The sequence below is a fragment of the Phoca vitulina genome, unplaced genomic scaffold, assembly GCF_004348235.1.
Source record: "Phoca vitulina isolate PV1807 unplaced genomic scaffold, GSC_HSeal_1.0 scaffold3, whole genome shotgun sequence".
NCBI classification, from domain to species: domain Eukaryota; kingdom Metazoa; phylum Chordata; class Mammalia; order Carnivora; family Phocidae; genus Phoca; species Phoca vitulina.
In genome coordinates this window covers 27037160-27057967 of record NW_022589706.1, presented here as the reverse complement: position 1 = coordinate 27057967, position 20808 = coordinate 27037160, and the positions used below count along the sequence as shown (strand labels likewise).

General features: G+C 43.0%; 1 protein-coding gene across 1 annotated transcript in view; it reads right to left on the bottom strand.

Annotated features, from left to right (window-relative positions):
- Positions 1-20808, bottom strand: part of KLF3 (Kruppel like factor 3) — a 35262-nt gene that overhangs the window by 4666 nt on the left and 9788 nt on the right. The window contains exons 2-5 of the mRNA XM_032400185.1: positions 14796-14891; positions 7021-7507; positions 6584-6734; positions 1526-1686 (exon numbers count right to left, since the gene is read on the bottom strand). Of these exons, the coding sequence (XP_032256076.1) occupies positions 1526-1686; positions 6584-6734; positions 7021-7507; positions 14796-14852 (856 nt within the window). The 5' untranslated portion in view covers positions 14853-14891. The remainder of the gene's footprint in view (positions 1-1525; positions 1687-6583; positions 6735-7020; positions 7508-14795; positions 14892-20808) is intronic.

Here is a 20808-nt window from a genome sequence, read left to right as displayed (position 1 = left end):
CTAATTGAGACATACTAAAAATACAGTAATTCCTCCTCAGCCTGTCAGAAGCCAGGTCTCTCCAACCCCCTGCTGTGGGATAATGGTAGCTGGCAGGTGAGGAACAGGAGACCCTTGGGGGGAAATCATAGGGAGGAGCCAGCATGAAGGCCCTTACAAATAAAAAGGCTGTTAGTGGTAATCTTACATGTTTTTATGAGTCATCGTGGGCAAATGGGCCTCACAAATCAATTCCCACTTACTATCCCTTGTTCTCTAGAAATTTTAAGGATTGACATTTCGAGGAGCTCTTCAGAACTGTCTTATCTGCTCTGCTTCAGAGAATATAAATGCTGAGGTATTTTTCCTACATCCAAATTGTTATTCAAATAGTCAATGTCCTTGTAATCTTGGGCTGGAAGTTGGTAACATCCACCTCTCAGGTCGCATTAATGCCCTGGGGATGCTTTTACTGGTTTCCTTGGCATCTCAGACTGGACATTCCTCTAAACACAAGGCCCCCCTCCTCAGTTCCCTCTGTAAGAACACTGTGACCAAGCCCAAGAACTCAGTTGTCCGCAAGCTGACTTTTCCTCTCCCCAAGTCACTGAGAAACTTGACACTCCACACCACCACTTTCCTTCCCTTCTCTCTTCCAAATCCCAGATTTTCCTTGTTGTAAACATTCCTAATACGAATGACTCATAAGGCTCAAAAACAAACAAACAAACAAATGACATTCTGCCTGAAGGAAGATGGGCCCAGGGAACAACTGCTGTTGTACTAGAATTTCACATCGAAGGGTTTGAGGTTAGGTCAGATCAGGCCTGCTCTCAATCACCCATACTGGCTGATGAATCAGGCTGTGGACGACATTTCTGTACGGGTTCCCGAAGCTATCTTGCTCATGAAATGTTCAAGGGCAAATGGAACAGTTTTATGTTTTCTTCACCTGTATCATCATTTTTGGAAGATCTGGCTGCATGCTCTGTATTCAGTCCTGGGCAGAATAAATAATACCCCAGAACAAACCGGACAGGCAAGAGCACAGAAGTTCCCTCCGTTTTAGAAGACACGAATCACCCAAATATCTTTACTTTTCCGTATTTGTTCTGCGTAAAGAACTGTGGGGTTTTTTCTTTTTTTTTGCCACTGTGAATTTGATAATGTACCACATTTACTAAATGATGGTCCACACGAAGGCCGCCTCCTTGATGAAGTGGGCCCATGGCTAAGAGCACTTTTCCTCCATTCCAGCAGCCTTTCCAACCCTCCCTCTCTCCTCCCGCAACACAGAGGACAGAACTCCACATGACTGGATGGGGGGGGGGCCTTGAATCCATTCTAACTCATTACAAAAATAAATCTTGACCCAAAAAAGTGCGTTTTTCACGACCGGCAGACAGATCTGTGGACAGCTCTGCTCCCTTTCAAGGTGCCTGGACCGTGTCCTCATAATCACCTTTGAAAGTTCGACTGTTTGTCCCTAACATTCCATCTCCCTGTTTCTTATGAGAAGAGTGCGCGCGCCTTGTAGTTCTGATACCTGTGTGTGTTCTTCTGTGCGCTTTCAAGTGAGAGCTCTTAGTGTACACCTTGTTGCATCCGTCATAGTCACATCTGTGGATCCTGCGCTTCCTTTGGGTGTCCGGAGATTCCACAGGTAAAGGTCTCTTTCCTGGTTGCACTATGACCGACGGGTGATTCCTAGGAAAACCAACGCGAAATGTAAAGTATCGGGGGAGAGGCCCTTTCCTTTCCTTCAGTCTACCAAAGGCATTAACAACACTAGGCAAAACCAAACAAAACCAAAAAACCCAACAAAATAAACAAAAAGAAATTAGCTGATCAACCCAAGAAGCACTGCTATATTCATTCAACAAACATGGAGCGAGCACCTACCATGAGCCAGGCACTGTGCTTGGCACCGGGACACAAAGATGAATAAAAACAGGGTTCCTGCCCTCGAGGAGCTCACACTCTAGGGGGAGACAGACATGTAGATAAGTAATGACAGTAAGAAGGATTAGGTGCTATGCTAGAGGGAGATGCAGGTGCTAGGAGAGGCTCTTGCCCTCGGTTAAAATTTGCCTATGTATAGAATCTCGTGGTACGAGAGCAATGCTCAGTACGGTTCCAATGTCTTCCCACAGCTTGCCCTGATGGTCATTTATTGCTCTGTAGGGAAGAATGCAAAAGGTCAAATTCCTAAAGCTCAGGCAACCCCACTCGTTATCTACATTTTATCCTTTACATAATTGGCAATGAGCTTCTCTTAAAGATCACCAATTCACATTTGAGCTTCAAATTCTGGCTCTTCCAAAGTAAATACATAAATAAACAAATAATGGCACTGCTGTTTTCAAACCTCAAACCTTTACGGTTGCTGTTATTCCTGCGTGAGGGAGAACTCTGGCGCAGTGCCGGCTCTCGGGGGCACCTGGCGTCTCCCTGCCTTCCTGCCCGCTCACCCAGACCCGTTCCTGCGTCGGCACACCTTTCCAGGGTGGCTTTGAAATCCAATCATGTCAAACACCGTTGCTCTAAACTTTCTCTTTTTCAGAAGGAGAGAAGAGGCAGATGGGGGAAGAGCTGGGGAAAGTCTGTAAAGCTTTCTCGGGCTTCCTCCGCTGATTAATGTCAGTAATTAAAAAATTCTAATCTGTTCATTTGCTTTCCTAACGACTAATTACATGATACATCACAAGCTTATGGAACTGGCCTCTGACGGTAATGAAAGACTTCTTTGTCTTTTAAATTGGAATCTAAAGTTCTTACAATGTTCCAAATAATATACGAATTTTTCTGTACAAGTATGGATGAGGAGAAAGGGAATCTGATGAAGGCAAACACTCAAGCTTAGGAGATAAAAAAGGATAGTAAAATTTCACCATAAAAATCAAAAGGGGGCCCCTGAAATGAAACTTGTTTTGATCTTGGTAAAAATCTCAATACATGTCCCCCATCAGGAACTCTTCCAGGCACGCTAACTAACTAGGAAAAGAATAAAAGGTGCATTGATTTTAAGTGACTGTACTTATTTCTCACTTCTATTAGCAGCAAAGGAAAATGGCAGTTCTGAGTCTCACTTTACCTTCCTACCTTAATGTTGAGTGGGGCAATACAGAAGAATAAAGTAGCCAAGTTTAGATGGAAAAGTGAACATGGAAGGGTGGGAACAAGAACTTCACTTATATGTATGTACAAACAGAGAGAAAATAGAAAAGTGACAATCTGTGGACACATACAGTTTTTAGAGAGCTGAATTATTAATTTAAAAATCCTTCCACAGAAAGAAAAGAGTTCTCAGTTTATTTTTAACTTTCAACCTTAATGCCATTGATTGAAATGTTTCATCTTTATTAAGAGAACTTCAGGAAATAAAATGCTGAGGGGAAAAAAACTGAATGGTTAAATACATCTCCTCTGCCTCTGGGATACTGGGGGAGTATCCCAGGTGATTTTAGAAATTTCTCCCAGTTATTAGACTTCATGGGTTGGGAATCTAATAGTTTCCGTGCGGTAGTTATGATTGCTTTTCCCAGCTCCTTTTGCATATAAAGGTACGTTAAAAGGCTGTGTGCTCCAACGTCAAATCCCAGCTTTGTCACTCGCAGTCCATGGGACCCTGGGCAAGGGATTTATCCTCTCTGCGCCTCCATTTCCTCTGTACAATGGGGATGGTGGTAATAGTATGACCTCAGGAGGTTGTGAGTAATGTACACAGAGCACTGCAGTAAAACATCTGTTCCAGATGTCAATCTACTAAATGGTAGCTGTCAATATTTTGAGGTTCAGAAGCCCATTTGCAAACTTCGCCCCTACAGCTGTTTAATTTCATGAGGAGCTTTTTGGGGGATGTCCCAACACCAGGAAAGGAAATCACTATTCAAGCCAATGTCTACCTTGACAGGTAGCATCATTCTGAGAGTGGTTGGCGGTCCCATCTCTAAAGAGCCAGATGCTGGCACAGGCAGCAGCTGGATGGCGGGGTCCCAAGATCTCCCCCTTTCTGGACTCTCCACTGCTCATTTTCAGAGAGGCTGTTTGGGATCATTACAACCAAGAAGTTAGAACAGCTATTAAATATCAGATACCTGGTCATTGTTTTGAGTTAAGCCGGCCCCTCGTTAAGTTTACTGTAATTCACAGACACAATTAAATGGGGAGAGCTGATCCTCAAGCTCTTTGTTCTAAATACATTTCACATGTGTAAATATAAAAACAAAAAAGGAGGAGGAATCTGATAGACATTTGAGTGCCTTCAAAAATAATCCTAAAGCTGTAACTCTTATGTTCAAGCAAATGGATTTCAAAGCTGTATTTTAAAGTCCGCCTTTGGAAAGGAAGGGTTTCCGGAAGGCGAATGATTATCAGGACTGCCTCACCGCAATGGTACTAGGTGCTTGGTTTCAATCGATTCTTTCCTGGCTAGCTGGTTTCCTATGTGGGCTGCTACTGGGCACATTCCAAGACATTACTTAATCACATCTGGGAGAGAATTACTTAAAAGAGTACATGTTCCAGTTGTGGCTAATCTGTTGCATTTTTTGAGGAGCAAAATGCATTCTTAGGTCAGCATTAAAATAAGCCTATTACTCATTAATCATTAAAAGCCACTGAGCTTGAGATCACCAAAAGAACATCACTTAAGGTAAGCAAAAAGCATTTTCTTTTCAGCAGCATTTAGGACACAGAATATTGCTTTCAAATATTCTTCTATCGTGGTTTACATTGTAATTCATAATAACCTCGACTTTGGAATAACCCTTTTTTGGTCCAGGGATCATCCCTCTCTCTGCGGGCACTTTGCTTTATTTAGCTGCACAGCATCTCATCCATCAGCTGAGCAGGAACAATGACAAGTGCAAGTCATGTTGCCAGTCACCTTGCCAGAGACACCCGGCATCATAAAAGAGGGAACTCAGCCTACAAGGTGTGTCGATTTTGGCTGGTCTTTCTGCGTCTCCTTTCACTCGAGAGAGGAGTGGGAAGCACTGGTCAGACAGGGACGTGGCAGGAAGAGCCCTCATCGGGTGGCAGGGGATCAAGCCCGGGCCCCACTGCTAGGCGAGTTATCTAATGTCTTGACTCACCCGTCTCCATTTGCTCCGACTCCCACATGCTTGTTGTGGGGGAATGAAATAAATCCTTTGAAAACATGTGAGAAAGTCTCATTGGGGGTTAGAGGGGGGGCACATTATGCAACCGTGAAAGGTAATAATGTATGAGTTCATCCGACACTCTCTCCCTGCTGATGTGGCTGCTCGTAGGATTCTTTCTCTTCTTCATCTCTCAGGGAGTGAAGACAACCCCTCCCCCCAAACACCTGACTAGGACTTGGTGCAATGGGCACTTAACATGACCTACTATGAAGGCACCCACTTGGGTTGAATGTGGATAGAACTAGAATGTATTTTAAGTTCCAGAAAATAGTGGTTCGAAAGCCAGAGAATGCACACTCCGTTGCAGAATGACTTCGGTAAGGGAGGGGGGAAAAGATGAAGCAGAAAGGTGGGCAGAACTCTGTTTCAAGTTGGAACAAAGTGCTATGGGAGAAAGATGATGGAAGAGACCTGGAGGGGACGGTAACTATTACCTTATACCAGGAAGTTGGCCATTGCAGCCAACCTTGAAAGTGCCACAACACAAGACCATTACAAGAAAAATAATGACAACCAATAATGAAAATAAAGAGGACACAGAGGCAGCAAGATTGACTAGGCCAAGGTCATACTTAGGGTGGAGGGCAGAGCTGGGATCCAAGATGTCCGACCCAAAGGTCACCTTCTGAGCTCCTCCAAACACAGTCTCCAGTAGAAAGCAAGGCTTTCTATTGTAGCAAATCCCATCAGTGATGCTATTTAACTTGTATATGACACCTGTCACATTATGGCAAGTCAGACCTAAAACAAACCACTGTCCGGTGTTTGGATGTAGGTCAATACAGAAACCTTCCTCCTGGTTGGCAGTTCTAAAGCGAACTGAATATTCTAAGGGCAGATGTGAGGAAAGAGACCAGAGAATAATGGGTTATTCCAACACTGAACTTCTCTGAGCTACATGGACTACTTTCTGTTGCCACCACTATTTACAGGTCTTTCTTGGACTGACTTCCTTGGGCTCATGGTTGGCCTGAAAATTCTGATTCAAGACATTCCCCATCACAGAAACAGTATTAGAGGTGACAACTGGAAGGACGAGGTGTGTCTTATGAAGTTTTAAATGATCCAACCTTACGCAGAATATCTACAATACCAAATTCAATCCATATTGGGATTAAGATTATGGGAAAACTATGTATAGTCTGGGAGGATAAAACAAAAACACCCAAAAAACACTGAGATAAAAATGATTTATGTGACAAGTGGCAAATCCTGAGTGATCAATTTGCTGCCAACTTGACATAGATGTCATAATGCAGTTGATATAGCAGAACACATTGCCCTTGGAGAGATTTCCCCATCTTTCCCAGGGGCTGCCACCTACTGCAAGGTGTTCCTGGCAATCCACACCACACCATGAGTTGGAAGTGTGTGCTTCCAATCCAGGTCCCAAGATCCGCGCTGCTACGCAAATGTCCGATAGATCTGAACATACTTACTCTTGCAACAGTGCTTGCGGGGGGGACACTGAGTTCATTAAAGGGGGTGACATTTCTTCAGGATAATAATCTGTCCTCTGTGGTTCAATCCCAGGTTCTATTTTAATTTTTTTCTGTAATATAGGCTTCTCATATGATTCAATTACAGGTACTAAAAAATAAAAATAGAAAAGTCACTCCATGTACAATTTACCAACTTCAGCTTTTAAAAAGTTTATTGTACAGCTTCTATCTACAACACTGATGTGTGGAGTATCTGTTTGCTTTGGCAAAATTATAGCAGAAAGGAAATCGGGTGGGGGGGGCGCTCTCGTTTCCCCCTACCACTACTCTGCCAGCAAGCAGCATGCATATGAAGCTGGCCCGGAGCGCCGCGCGCCACGCGCTGGTGCAGACCGCGAGCGCCGCCGCGCCACAACAGCGGCCGTGGCATTTACCTTGCATGCTGCTATTTGAGTTCTCCATCTCCTCCGACAAGGAGACCATGAGCGGCTGCTGGAGGTGGCTGGTGTACATGAAGGGGACCGGCTGCACCACGACGGGCTGGATAACGGGCAGTATCCCGGGGCTGCGGATGCCGTGGCGGGACAGGGCGGCGGCCATCACCGGGGGCATGGACAGCGGCACGCCGAAGGGCTGCACGCCCGGGGGAGGCGGCGAGTACTTCTTCATGGGCGGGCTGGAAGAGGGCATGCTCAGGCCGGGCGAGGCTCTCCGGTGCGAGGGCTGGAACTTCAGCGAGGAAGGAGAATTGCCCGCAGAGGGCGGGGAACTGCGCTTGTTCACGGTCAGGTCCACCGGCTCCATCTGCATCCCGTGCGACAGGCCCTCCGGGGTCTGGAAGAACTTATCCGGTAACGGTGTGGAGTAGATGACGCCGTACTTGTTGGGCTTCATCGACTCCATGTAATTGGATGGGTAGGACTATCGGGAAGGAAAAACAGAAACGTCCAAGCCGTGACACAGGTGCATTCCCTTGGGAAACGTGAATGAAAATGAAAATGTACTACAAGGCCCTCTCAATTAGGTGGGCTCAATAAGCGGCTTACATTTAGATGTCTAGTGACCCTAAAAGAAATGCTACGAGGGGGCTGGTCTAATAAACGTTAAGGTTAATGGGATAACTGTGTCCCACGAAAAATCTCAAATTGAATTCTAAGATGATTCCCACGTCAAACGTTAAGGTTGAGGTTGATACTGGGCAAAAATTCTAAATAAAACAGGTCATAAACAGAAGACTTATTATGGGCCTTGACTGGTAGGAGTCAGTGTCGGGGTTCACCAACAGCCAGCCAAGCCAACGTACCCCGATGCTTTGCTGATGGGGCTTCTCAGTCGGCAGGAAATCTTTCCCCTCAGCAGCAGGACGTGTGCAGTTCTCACCATACGCTTGTGTAGAATACGGAGAAATGGAGCTGCGCAGCAGTACATTTGGGGGGAGGGGGGGCTTCAGCTGCTGACCAATCCATGCCTAGGGTGACCTGACCACCAGTCCTGGTTTGCCCCAGACGGTCTGGTTTTAGCACTAAAAGCCTTACATCCCAGGACGCCTCAGTCTTAGACAACCAGGACGGTCAGTCATCCTGCTCACCTATACGCTGAAGGCCACCCACTATAGCACAATTATGTCCCTGACCCCAGCTTGTTCAATGGTCTTGGTCACAGTCTGAATGAAACTGTAGAAGGTGACTTGATGTCCAAATTTGCACATGACACAGAACTGTAAGAGACAGCTAAGAGGACTCAAATAAGGACACACGGTGCTTGAAGCGACTTGCACACAAACTGGGGCCCGGTGTTTCCTCCAAACCTAAGATCTGACAATTGACCTAATTTCTTTAAATACGTTCCTCTTTTGTAGTATCAACATAATGGACTGCTACCAGCTTTAAATACAAAAGTCATAATCACTGCACACTATGGGTGCAGTCCTTGGCCATGGAATTCACTAGAATGACTTCTATCCTTAACTAAAATTGGAAAGAAAAACTTTGTTGTAGGATGCTTTTCAAAAAAATAAACCCAACATAAGCTATTTTCTTTACTCGTAGGTATTTTAGGGAAACTGAAACTTTTAGTGGTAACATGTCAAGTCCATCTGCAGAATACTACTTGTATTTGAATACTTTATACTGAAAGTGATAAGCAACATACTATGCCTCTCTTCCAGCACTCAAATCCGATGCAGTTCTCATTCTGAGGCAATACTAGCTCATGATACAACCAAGAAAACCCACCAATGGGGCCTTATCATTAAAGAGCTTAAATACATGATAAATTTCTGAGCCGCCCCAGTCCCCCAAGTGGCCACTATTGTGAGTTATAAATGACTGTGGGACAACAGTGGTTTTTACTGGGATTACTACGGAGATCATACCCTTCCTTCTCTGGGCCTCCACTAGGTGAAATCTCCACCTGGCTATGCATCTCCTGTGTTGTTTTTGAAAACTCCCTTCTCTGGGCATACCAGGCATAAGTAAGTATCAGGGAATATGGGGGGTATGGGACCAGGCAGTATCTTTCTTTATCTGCTTTTGAAGTCAGTTTCTCATCGTTAAGATTGTGTGTTTTGTTCTTTTCTCCTTTCTTTATCCCTGTCAACGCAATCTCTATGATCTCCTAGCATAGTGACTCCTGCAGTACTAGATAGTACACAAAGAACACACAGTGCTTTAAAATAGTTATGTGTTTATTTAAATGCATAAGAAACACTTTTTTTTTTTAAACAGTAGTGATACAAATATCCTTTTCAAAATAAATTTATTATGTTAATAAAAGCAATTCTACAAAAGAGGGCAGGAAAAATTATTCACTAAATATTAGAAGTGCAGGTGCCATGAAGATAGGGCAAAATTTGTCAAGGTGATATTGAAAACCCACATTCTAGGAGGCCGTGAAGTTAAAATTAAAATTGAATTCAATGAGATAAGCTATGTATTGAGCTTAACATACACTGTGGTGCTAGAAGTCCCTTCTTTTTCTGGACAAGTAGCAGCACTGTAATGGGTTTGATCCAATCAGGGCTTCTCAAACTTCACTGTGCACGAATGCACCTGACCCATCTTGCCAAAATGCAGATTCTGAGTTTCTGGGGAGCGGCCCTATGTGCACAGACCCCTTTTGAACAGCATGGCTCTAAATGACAAAGAGATATAGAATAGAATAAAAATACTAATTTTTAGTATTAAAATTTGGTAAACCATTCAAAAACAATTTAAAGGTGGGGGGAGAATTTTTCACTAATAATACTGCTTAAAAACAAGGACGTGAAGGATATAAAATCAGGAAATGCAAAATTATATAAATTATGGTTTATAAAAGATTTAATTTATTTAAAGAGAGAGAGCCCAAGTGTGCACATGAGCGGGGCTGGGGTGGGAGAAGGGGAGGGAGAAAGAGACAATTCCTAGGAAAATCCATGCTGAGCGTGGAGCCTGACGTGGGGCTCCATCCCATGACCCTGAGATCATGACCTGGGCCAAAACCAAGAGTCGGATGCTTAACCGACTAAGCCACTCAGGCGGCCCTATAAATTGTTTCTGAAAACAGCTTTGAGTTTTGTATCAAGAATCACAGGAGGAAAAGACTAATACTACCTTTCTTTGGAACCAGGAACATATAAGTATACCACAGGGTGAGAGGCCCAAAACATACAGCCATATTAGTATTAAATATATTTACATTTAAAAATTAAAATAGGTAATGTTAAGAGGCAGCGATTTGCTAACCAAAAAAAAAAAAAAAATTCTAATATATACAACAAAGGTTTAAAGAAGTCATTAAATACAGGGGAGAAAGATTTCTCCTAGTTCTAAAGGTTAACTCACTTTATACGATTCTCAAAAGGGCAAAAGTTCTGGTACTAGAAACAAAAAGTTAGGAAATGGGAGGCAGCACTAATTGTTTCTACTCATCAAAATGTAGCTTCTCCCTTATTTTCAGCCCTATTCTTCAAAGACCTCCCTATGACCTAGATTTTAATGCCAAGTTATTGGCAGCTAAATAGAAAGCAAAACGAGGACACAATTTTATTGCTTTCATTGCTGGATTTTTCTAACTGTGGGGTGAGTTTAAGGAAAGCAGGAATTTAGAACCTGGGAGATTTGCAAGTTTAATAATATTCTTAGGTTTCTCAAGCCATCAAGGAAGAGAAAGCCACACATCAGGCCAAGTTTTATAAACATTATGCACACTCCTGCTGACTCTGCTCCCCAGTGGATGCCCCCCATCCCCCCTGCACCGATATGCAGTGTTTGCAAGGCTACGGGGCTAAAAGTCGGGAGACGCATTTGGATACACAACAGAGTACACAATTAACTATTTCCAGTCTGACCGCCTTGTGTAAAAACGGTGAAGAAATGTGGTTCCTCACACCATCTCACCAGACAATTCCATAGCAATGTTTACCAGAACCTTCTGTAAGATGTGTTTGCTTTCATTATTTGGGTGCAGCACCCAAGCTACCACAATCAGCTTCCAACAATCCGGTTCTCCACAGCCTAAGGACAGATACGGGATTCCTCTGGGTGTGTGCCTTAGCTGAGCACACCCTGGCAAGAGCTGCCGGCTCCCTGTTCCAGACCTTTCCTATCTTCTAGCAAAGCAGTGCAAAAAAGCGCTGTAGTAGCCCCAAATCCAAATCAGAGGCAAGTATTGAGGAGGCAGCCAAAGGTCCTCTAGCCACGGAGAGCTATCCACTCCCCCTATGCACATCGCTTACCCAGGGAGGCCTTATATCCTGGAACAGAGCAGCCTGAAGACAGGACTCCAGCAAGGGTCTCTCCGATCTTCCGGCCCTCAGTAGGGATGGTAACGGGCTCTAACTTTTCAAGAAGTTCTCTCCTGTTGTGCCACACATTCATGTGTTCACCCTGTGTAATTTATTTGCTGACTGCCTCCTCTTACTAGAATGGGAGATGTGGGTCTGGCATTCATCGACAAACACGTGATGAATGAATGAAGTGAATCAAGGTACACTCTGTGCAGGTTTTTACTACTGTCAAGACGAAGGATAGTACCCATTCTTTTGATTCTCGAAAACAAGGATTTCAGTTGTGACAGGGAAGAAGGAACGGGGGTTTGGTTGATTTTCCAAAGCTACCACTTTGTACTTAAGTGAGCATTTCAATCATTTCTTGTTTTATTGGGAATAGTTTGGGTGAGTTTTCCATCACAGGACAGTTGAAGCAGACGGAGTGACTGCACGAAACATGGGTAGTAGAGTCTCTGTCTCACTGCTCTTGAATATGAAAACACAGTGAACATCCATGACAGGGCAAAGGCAAGTCAAAGGGATCTTCATACCAAGGGTGGGGTTCCCAGCGCAGGAAGGCGTGGTGCGTTTATAAACACACACTCTGGAAACAGCAAATGTCATACCCTTCTGTGCAAACAAAAGTAGAAAGCTCTCCTTCTACCAGGCTCAGAAAAGTCATGAAAGTTTCTGTGAGAACAGAACAGAAGTACTACTGATTTTAAGTACTTTTCAACCTGTTAAGGAGTCTGTTAGAAGATAATTTTCATTACAAGAAAGGAAGGGGGAAAAACACACTTTTTTCAAAAGTAATCTTCCTCTAGGAATAAAATAAGAAAGAATACTTTTCAAAACTTTGTTTTCTTTCTCACTTCCTGAATTAAATTCTTTAATTTCCAACCGTCTTTGACAATATATTAGTAAAAGCAACTCTGTTACTTGTGCATTTTGTATTCACATGCTGCCTCACATTGTACATATTGTCTCTAATTTTACAGAAAGAAAAAAGAGGCTCAGGGAGCCACTGGGGGTTTGCCAGCATCACGCTGATAGGAAGTAGGAGAGACCTACAGTGCGGGGAGGGGGTGGTCTCTGCTCCACATTCTTGCAAATGTTCATAGGACAATCCAAAGCCTTCCTGTTTGCCTCAAAGCACAAGGTTTAGCAGAGGACGGTACTGAGGCTTACATTTCACTAAGAAAGAAATGACAATTCCTTATTTTCTCTAAACTATAGCAAAATACCAAACAGGTAATCAACCTTCAGGTCAAGGGTGGAATTAAAAAAAAAAAAAAAAAGGTGGAATAAAGGAATAATAAATTAGACTTAGCACACTCCACCTACAGAAGCAGGAAAGAAAATCTGAAGGTTCAAGAGTGGAAACAAAACTTTTTGAGTTTTGTTAAGTAAAATAATCACAACACCCCACACTCCCCAAATGTTTCAGTTAACTGAGGTTTTGCTGAATTAAGAAAAAGAAATTTCATTGTAAGGACTGATACTAACTTTTGGTGAAATGATCTAATTAAATTCTCTAAGTGTTAGCTGGAAGTTGAAAACTAGAGTGGGAAGGAGAAAAAGACCATTAATTGCAAAAATACTTCTATGTATTTTAACTTCATGCATTTATATAAGTTACAGCATTATAAGTATGTTACTTCGAATTCCTTTTACTTCCTTTTTTTTTTCAGTCAAGTGCATTTGCTTGCACTTAATTATATCATACCAACTTAGCAATGAGGATCTTCATTTGAGCTTTAAATTGGCTCTTCAGCCATATTTTCATGCTTGATTAAAAGCATTGGAAGTATACTGAATATTAAAATGCATCAAAGATGGTTCTGCATCATTTATAAAATTAATCATATTCCCCAGTACTAAAAACCTATTCATATTTCAAGGATATAATTAATAGGGAAATTTTATACCTCAATTTTCCTCAGTGATCATGCAATAGTTTGGGGTAAGGGGCTGATGAATACGGTGACAGCACCGAATAACATTAGAAGTCGATTTAGTTTTTTGATTAATGAAGTTCTTATTGCTCAGTTATTACCGTATTCAGACACTTGGTTATCCAGTTATCACGCTGGAATGTAAATGTTATTTCCTTAAAGCCACCTGGACCTCACTTTTCATTGTACACAGCGGTCAACACGTCACTGGCTCAGTCATACCCATGGCCGCTCAGCTCCAAGGGCCTCCGAGTGACCCCTGTGTCTTGTATAAACATTTTTGGCAGGAGCCTCAGTGGCCGATGCGTAAGGATGATCTAATTTTGCAAGCATGTCATTACCAACCTTCAGATACACAACTCCCGGCCAAGTTTTTCCCCTTGTGACTATTTTCCAAGCCCGTGGAAGAAAAGAGCAAGACAGAGTGGGAGCCTTGCCTTGTTATTTCCTATTGGCCCAACCAGATGGCCATGAGTCCAAACCACTCCCTGCCTGGAAGTCCCTGGACACTTTCTGTTACCACCCCATCCCATTTCCACAGCACCAGTGCTGGACCTCGAGAAGCCCCTGGACTCACTCCTAGCCGCCTGGGGCCCAGAAGCATCCCAAGGGGCCGGGCTCACAGAGGGGCTGACTTCGCACGAAGGTTTTGAAGAAGACAAGGTTCCCTTCCAGCCACAGACTCCTCCAAGTGGAAAGGAATCCCAACCTCACGGCCACGTTCTCTGTCGCTAGCTTCTCCTCAACCATCTCACCCAGGCACAGCTCAATGTAGCTGCTGTCAGCGGGTTTTAAGCAAATCATTTTATTCTGAATACGTTTTTAGATGCAGGACTGAGGGTTTTTTTTTTTTTTTTAATCAGCTCCATGAAGGACATGCTGAACACTACAGGAGACAAAACGAGATATTTTTTCTTCCAGTATTAAAAAGAAAAAGACATTCACAAACATTTTTAAGGAACTCTTCTATATGATCGTGGTGGTGATCTTGAGTAAAAAAACACGTCACAGGATCATATTCCTGATGCAGATTTCTTGTAAAAGTACATCTGAAAATTGCTTCCTAACCATGATAAACATTGAGTACAGGACTTTTTTTTTTTTTTAAATGTCCCCAGATGCACACATTAATTTTTAAGTCAGTCTGGCCAGACTTTTTTTTGGCCAAAACCAATAATCCTGAGAGCCCAAACTAAAATGCTGGTCACTGAGGAGTTTTTGCAAAGCCTCCTTCTGTCATGACTAGATTCACCTGTGACCCAAGTTCTGTGCTGATCACATCTTGGAGGGCATGGGGCATGGGGCTTGAGGAAACGTGGACCCCATTTATTAAAGGATGCAGTTGCTAGAAGGGTGTTTACCCCACTTACTGACCGAGGCTTTAAGAAAAGTCTGTTTGCCAAATGCCTGTCAAGTGATGAGTAACTTTAAGGAGCAACACAACACACAGTCATGTTACTGGCACTGGGAATAAAGAAGAGGTGCTCCATTTTGGAAAACTTACCACTGACACGGGGTCCATGGCCTCTTGCTTGACAGGGACTGGGTCAAACATGAGCATTCTTTTAGTTCGGCTTTCTAGGGTGCTCTGGTGTTTGGCCTAGAAAACAAAACAAGGGGTCCAAATGAATCCCAAGGTTACTTTAAATATAAACTAGTAAAAAATAAAACATAATATTCCTCAAATCCCTCCTCTGCTCCTTCTTCTCCCCTGGCCCCAGAATGGCTGGAATTTATTTTCCTTACCTATGAAACATGCCATTTGATAGAATTAAAACCAGATGCCATGGTCCTAAGTCGATGAGAGCCAACTGGCATTTCTAACTCAAATACATAAACCCTGACATTTCTGGAACAATATGTATGGCCCCTTCTGAGCAGCCAAGCTTGCTTAAGAGTGCTGTGCAATTCACCAGAAGTTCACATGATATATGAGTGTTAAACATTTTTCCTTATGTTCATTACAGAAAAAAATCAAGAAAAAACAAGACAGGCAAAAAGAAAAACTAGAACCAACCACCATTCATACCTTTGTTTTTATCCTTCCAAACTCTGTTTTAAAATGGATTATAGCACACATACTATTTAGTACCCATAATTTCACTTGACAATTGATTGTGAAAATGTTTCTTTTTCAGCAAGTATGGTTCCATACCATCGAATTCAGTGTGCCACTGTGCGGAACGGATCAGTTTATTTATTTATTTATTATTATTATTTTTTAAAGATTTTATTTATTTGAGAGAGAGAGAATGAGAGAGAAAGAACACATGAGAGGGGATAGGGTCAGAGGGCGAAGCAGACTCCCTGCCAAGCAGGGAGCCCGATGCGGGACTCGATCCAGGGACTCCAGGATCATGACCTGAGCCGAAGGCAGTCGCTTAACAAACTGAGCCACCCAGGCGCCCCCGGATCAGTTTATTTAAAGTACCCCTTTTTACTGGGCACTGAGGTTGCTTCTAAATTTTCACCATTATGGATGGCAGTGAGCATCTTTGGACTTAGGTCCTCCTGCACATCCTTAATTCATTTTTAGGGTCCATCTTACGTAGGGGAATCCTTGGGTGAGAAGCATGCACGTTTTCCAAAGCAGCTGATACATCATCCAGCAAAAATGCTCTATTTTTAGAGCATTCTATTATTTCCGTGAATAAAATAAGAACCCATTTCTCAACACATCCACCTGCAACGTGTATTACCACTTAAAAAAAAAAAACTGTTTGCTAGTTTCAAAATGGCAAACTATTTTTATTCTAAATTGATTTAATTATTAAAGTCAATTTTTTCCCATCTTTATTTACCATTTGCATGTCTCCTCTAGAGAAATGCCTATATTAGGGCCTTGCACCCCTCCCCAGAGGCTGCCCATTGTTTTCTAAGCACTTTTTATATATGAAGACTATTAGTTTGTATTCACTCCAAGTCTTCATTAGGAAATAAGCGAATCTTCAGCCTAATGTAAAGGAAATGTCCATCTTAATCCTGTTTGGCCTCTCTCTTCTCCTGTTGCTACGCTAGTGTTATCCTTCCCTTTCCTTCAGTGTTCTGGACTAGTTCACTTCCGGCATTTATCTACATCAAGCCAACTGCTTCCCCACAAGACAAAATATTCAGTCTGCTCAACATTCAGCTGCATTTCATAGGCTTTGGAATCACTGCTCAGCTAGTACCCAGATCTTCAACAACCTGCTTCAGGCACCTACTATCCAAATTCGTCTTAAGGGTTCACAGAGCTTTGGTTGGAGGCAAGGTCTTTCCTGGACCACTCTGTTTTAGGTGGGAAAGTGAACAAGTTCCAGACTGCATTCTACCCGAAAAAGCTGCAGAAGTCTCTGGTTCCAGGTTCCCTCCTGTATTTCAGTATGACAACTCCCCAGCCCCAGCCCCACCTCCACGACCGCAGTCCTGCAGTTTGCTGTATCCATGCTCTGTGGGCTATACTAGGAAAGCTTCCCATACAATTATAAAAACAATACTGTGTCATTCTTGTGCTCCCTTGCTCCGTTGAAGGAAGACTGTTCTGGGTCTCATGACAACACGTGAGTATCGTCATTAACTCAACATAAGGCTCTGACTTCGAATTTTATTTTCCTACATCACAGTATGTATTATAATCTGTGAACACAATTTAATACCAGGCTGCTCAAATCAATGGTGCTAATACCCTCTTATGCATGCCAGCAAAAACAAACCCCAACAGCCAGTGAAAAATGGATGATTTCATAATGAAGGATGAAAACCCCTTTTGTGTCTTAGGATCTATTATTAACCAGTTCCCAGCCTAGCAGCTGCAGAGATGGATATGGTTCTAAGAACTGCTGCCCGGTGCCTCCTAGCAGACTGTAAACAAGATGTGAGGCCTCCGGCTTACATCAATGAGGTCAGGTAATTCAGTAGCCCTCACCCTTGGCTGGCCACCCCTCCCCCAAGCCTTTTAAATTGAATTTAATGGCCACCCCTCCCCCAAGCCTTTTAAATTGAATTTACTCTTACAGATTCATTCACTCTACTGGAGTGTATCTTGATGCAAATCCTTCTAAATGAAAGCAGTCCTATGATCAGGTGCATAATGAAAGGGTCCAGGTCTGGAGACTCAAGCAGGAGATCTGCATCCTCGCTATGAAATTGAAAGCAAAGCAAAACTCTTTGCCACAAATACGTATACAATTTTTAGACATACATACTGTATTCACGTAAATTTGTCAGGTCCAACTTCTGGAGCAACGTCAAGTATCTGCCTCTTTGCTAACATACCTAGCCTTAGAGGTCAGTCCCCTCTGCCGTTTTAAAAAACTCAGACCTGGGGCGTCTGGGTGGCTCAGCCGGTTAAGCGTCTGCCTTCTGCCTTCGGCTCAGGTCATGATCCCAGAGTCCTGGGATCGAGCTCCCGCATCGGGCTCCCTGCTCAGCAGGAAGCTTGCTTCTCCCTCTGCCTGCTGCTCCCCCTGCTTGTGCTCTCTCTGACAAATAAATAAAATCTAAAAAAAAAAAAAACCAACAACAAAACCCTCAGACCGAATTGTTTAGAAGTGACTAGCAGCCTACATCCTGCCTGAGACCTCACCTAGAGCCTCGTCACTTCCCAACTGCACCAGGGCACTAGCTTCCCAGCATGTGTATGCCTCACGGTAGGTACCTCACCCCCCTCACCACCAGTAAGAGTGCACAGTGGAATTAGCATGGGCTCTGGTTCAAACTCTAACTCCACCATTTAGCTCATAAAGCCTTTAATGACTTTTCCTAATACCCACAGCAGTGACTACTAAATGCATTTAGAAATGAATGACACGTTAACCTACTACATCTCTTCTCATTTTAAGACATTATTTAAATCCCTTGCATTCTTTAATGTTTATGTTTTATCTAAATTTAAGGAACTTCATGCTTCACAAGACTTGAAATCGTAAGAGAAAAAAGTAAAGTCTAATATGGAGCATCTGCCCTAATAAAACTTGATTTATTTGTATTAAAAAATTAATTGTAAAGGTATGTTTATGTGTTCAGAATGGTACCTCAAGAGTAACCCAATCACTGGTGAAGGGGTATTTCTCATCATAGAAGGATTTCAGCTAGTGAGTGAAAAAGGAGTGGTAGAATTAGACTATCTCATTTCAAAACTCCTAAACAAGGCATCACCGGACAATCAAAGACTGTGCAAAAGTCGAATATCACTATGAACAGAACCAAACTCACTCACTGTCCATTCGCATGTCGAACAGTACTCTGTTCCCAATTTGGTCGCTTCTAAAATGACTGATCATACTTTGTGTCGTCACGGGATATGGAACAAGAGAAGGTGAAGGACATGCAAAGAAAACTGTACACTCTCAGCTGTTAATAAGACGAGGTGGGACAGCTTTACACACATCTGTGTGCCAATTTTTAAATGTATTAACTATATTTTAACGTTCAATGACAAGGGAGAGAAGCTAAGCTAGAAAGAAACCAAATTTAGGAAGAGAATAGAACACATTAACACAAATCGGGCATTTGTTTGTTTATTTGCAGAAAAAATCTATACTCTGTAACTACTGTGCCTATCTCTGAAGAGACCACTTTCGCTACCGGTATTGACCTTGGCTTTGGGTTTTGGTCTAGAGTCGGAAGAGTGACTGCAATGTCTCCCAGGTGCCTTCCATAAAACTCATGTACTGAAAGAATGAGAACTTAGTGGCTTTTGTTACACATGGGCCACTCATGCTCTGGGGATACTGCCATCCTTTGAAAAGAATGCTCAATAAAATACAAAGGCTGAGGAAATCTAGTATACAACACTGACCGCAGTCTTAAGTAGAACCAGTAGGTGGCGCACTAGAACAGGTATTAGAGGCTAGGGACACAGGCAGTAAATTGAGTTTGCCAACCTCAGGGTCTTTAAACCTAGTGGGTTTTAAGCAGGCCCAGGAATTCTGTTAACCATTTTGTGTGGGTATCACAGAGATGAGGAGACCCCAAATGTGGTTGTTTTTCCAAACAACTATTTTCCAATCATTAATACATTTACATCTTAGTTGTACTGAACTTGCCAGAATTATTTTCCATAACCGGAACAAATGTCATCTTCTCTGTGTTATTTTGCTGGGAAGGGTGAGACGACTGAATTTTTCCTCCAAAAGAAGAAACACATTTCCCTTCACTCTCTCTACTTACACTTCTGACTTTTCAGAAGTCAAAATACAGGTCAGATTTTTTTTTTTTTTTTTTTGCCAAAATGCAAAAAAACGTGACTTATGTATTTAAAGCTTTGGTGAATCATTTACATAGTTTCAGAAGCAATATAGTTCCATCTCACAATCATATCCAGTCCACCCTGAGGCCTACTCAACAGTCACTTTATGAGGGTACAAATGAGCCGCAGAGCTCAGAAATAAACACAGCCCTTAATGTAAGAGGCTATGATGTCACCAAACCTCCTTTGAAAGTAGCTTGACTTGAAGTGAGAGCAAGTTTTATTATAGAAACAATCTTATAAATGATTGTCCCTTCCTTAGAAGCGTGACAGACACACACACACACACACAGAATGTGTGTGTCTGAAGCAAAGTTTCTTGTGATACGGCAGGATTTGCTTCTGAGGTTCTCCCTTCTTGGGCACTTTCCATCTCTTTCTCTCCTCAGATCCTCAAAGGGTCCCTGCGTTATCCTCCCCCAACCCAGCCTGAGCCTGAGCCTCCAAATTACCTGCCGCCCTCGGAGCGGTCTTTGTCTCCCAGCTGACCTCTGCAAGGTGTAAGGAGAAAAACAGTATGACCAAAGCAAGACACCATCTGCGAATGCCCTTCATTTTCCCAAGGGTTTGGATGTTAAAAGAGGAAGTGCACTGCCTTCCCCCACCCTTTACTCCCCAAAGGAACTGCAGGGGAAAAAGAAAAAAAGAAAAAAAAATTTTTTTTAATTGTGTGTGTGTGTTATGTGTGTTAATTCTTGTGTCAGGAGAAGGACCAGGGCAGGCAAGCAGGCCACATCCCTGCAGCTAAACTTTCTTTCAAAAGAAACACTTCTTCACGTCTGTACCCAAACTCTTTAAGAGCTCCCGAGTCGTCAAATATTTCATGGCAGCTGGCCTGGCCAGAAATACAGGGGCGCCAGGCAACAGATGTGGGAAAAGGCATGTTTAGGTTGGGGGCTCCTTTCAGAACAGCCAGATGCTGGCCCCTACCTGGAAATGCGCCCCAGTTTTCCCATCACAGGATGATTTTCACCTACCTTTGTCTCCTAGTGTTGGTTTGAGAGGAAAAAATTCCACGGAGTAGTTCTAAATCTTTGCCCCTCACAAATTAGATTAGCCATTTTGCATCAAAATGTTTTGTAAATGGGAAAGAAGTTAATTATTTAGTTTTAGATTAAATATAATGATCCGACGAGCAAACAATCCGCCCTCTCTCCTCTCTCTGCTAACAAGCCACCCAATTTTACTTTCTGCCTCCACCCATCTGCTCCACCCTGTGGAGAGTTGCCAAGGCGAGTCCAACTTGTCCAAACAGGACACGGCTTCAGATAAGATTCTGCCCACACCC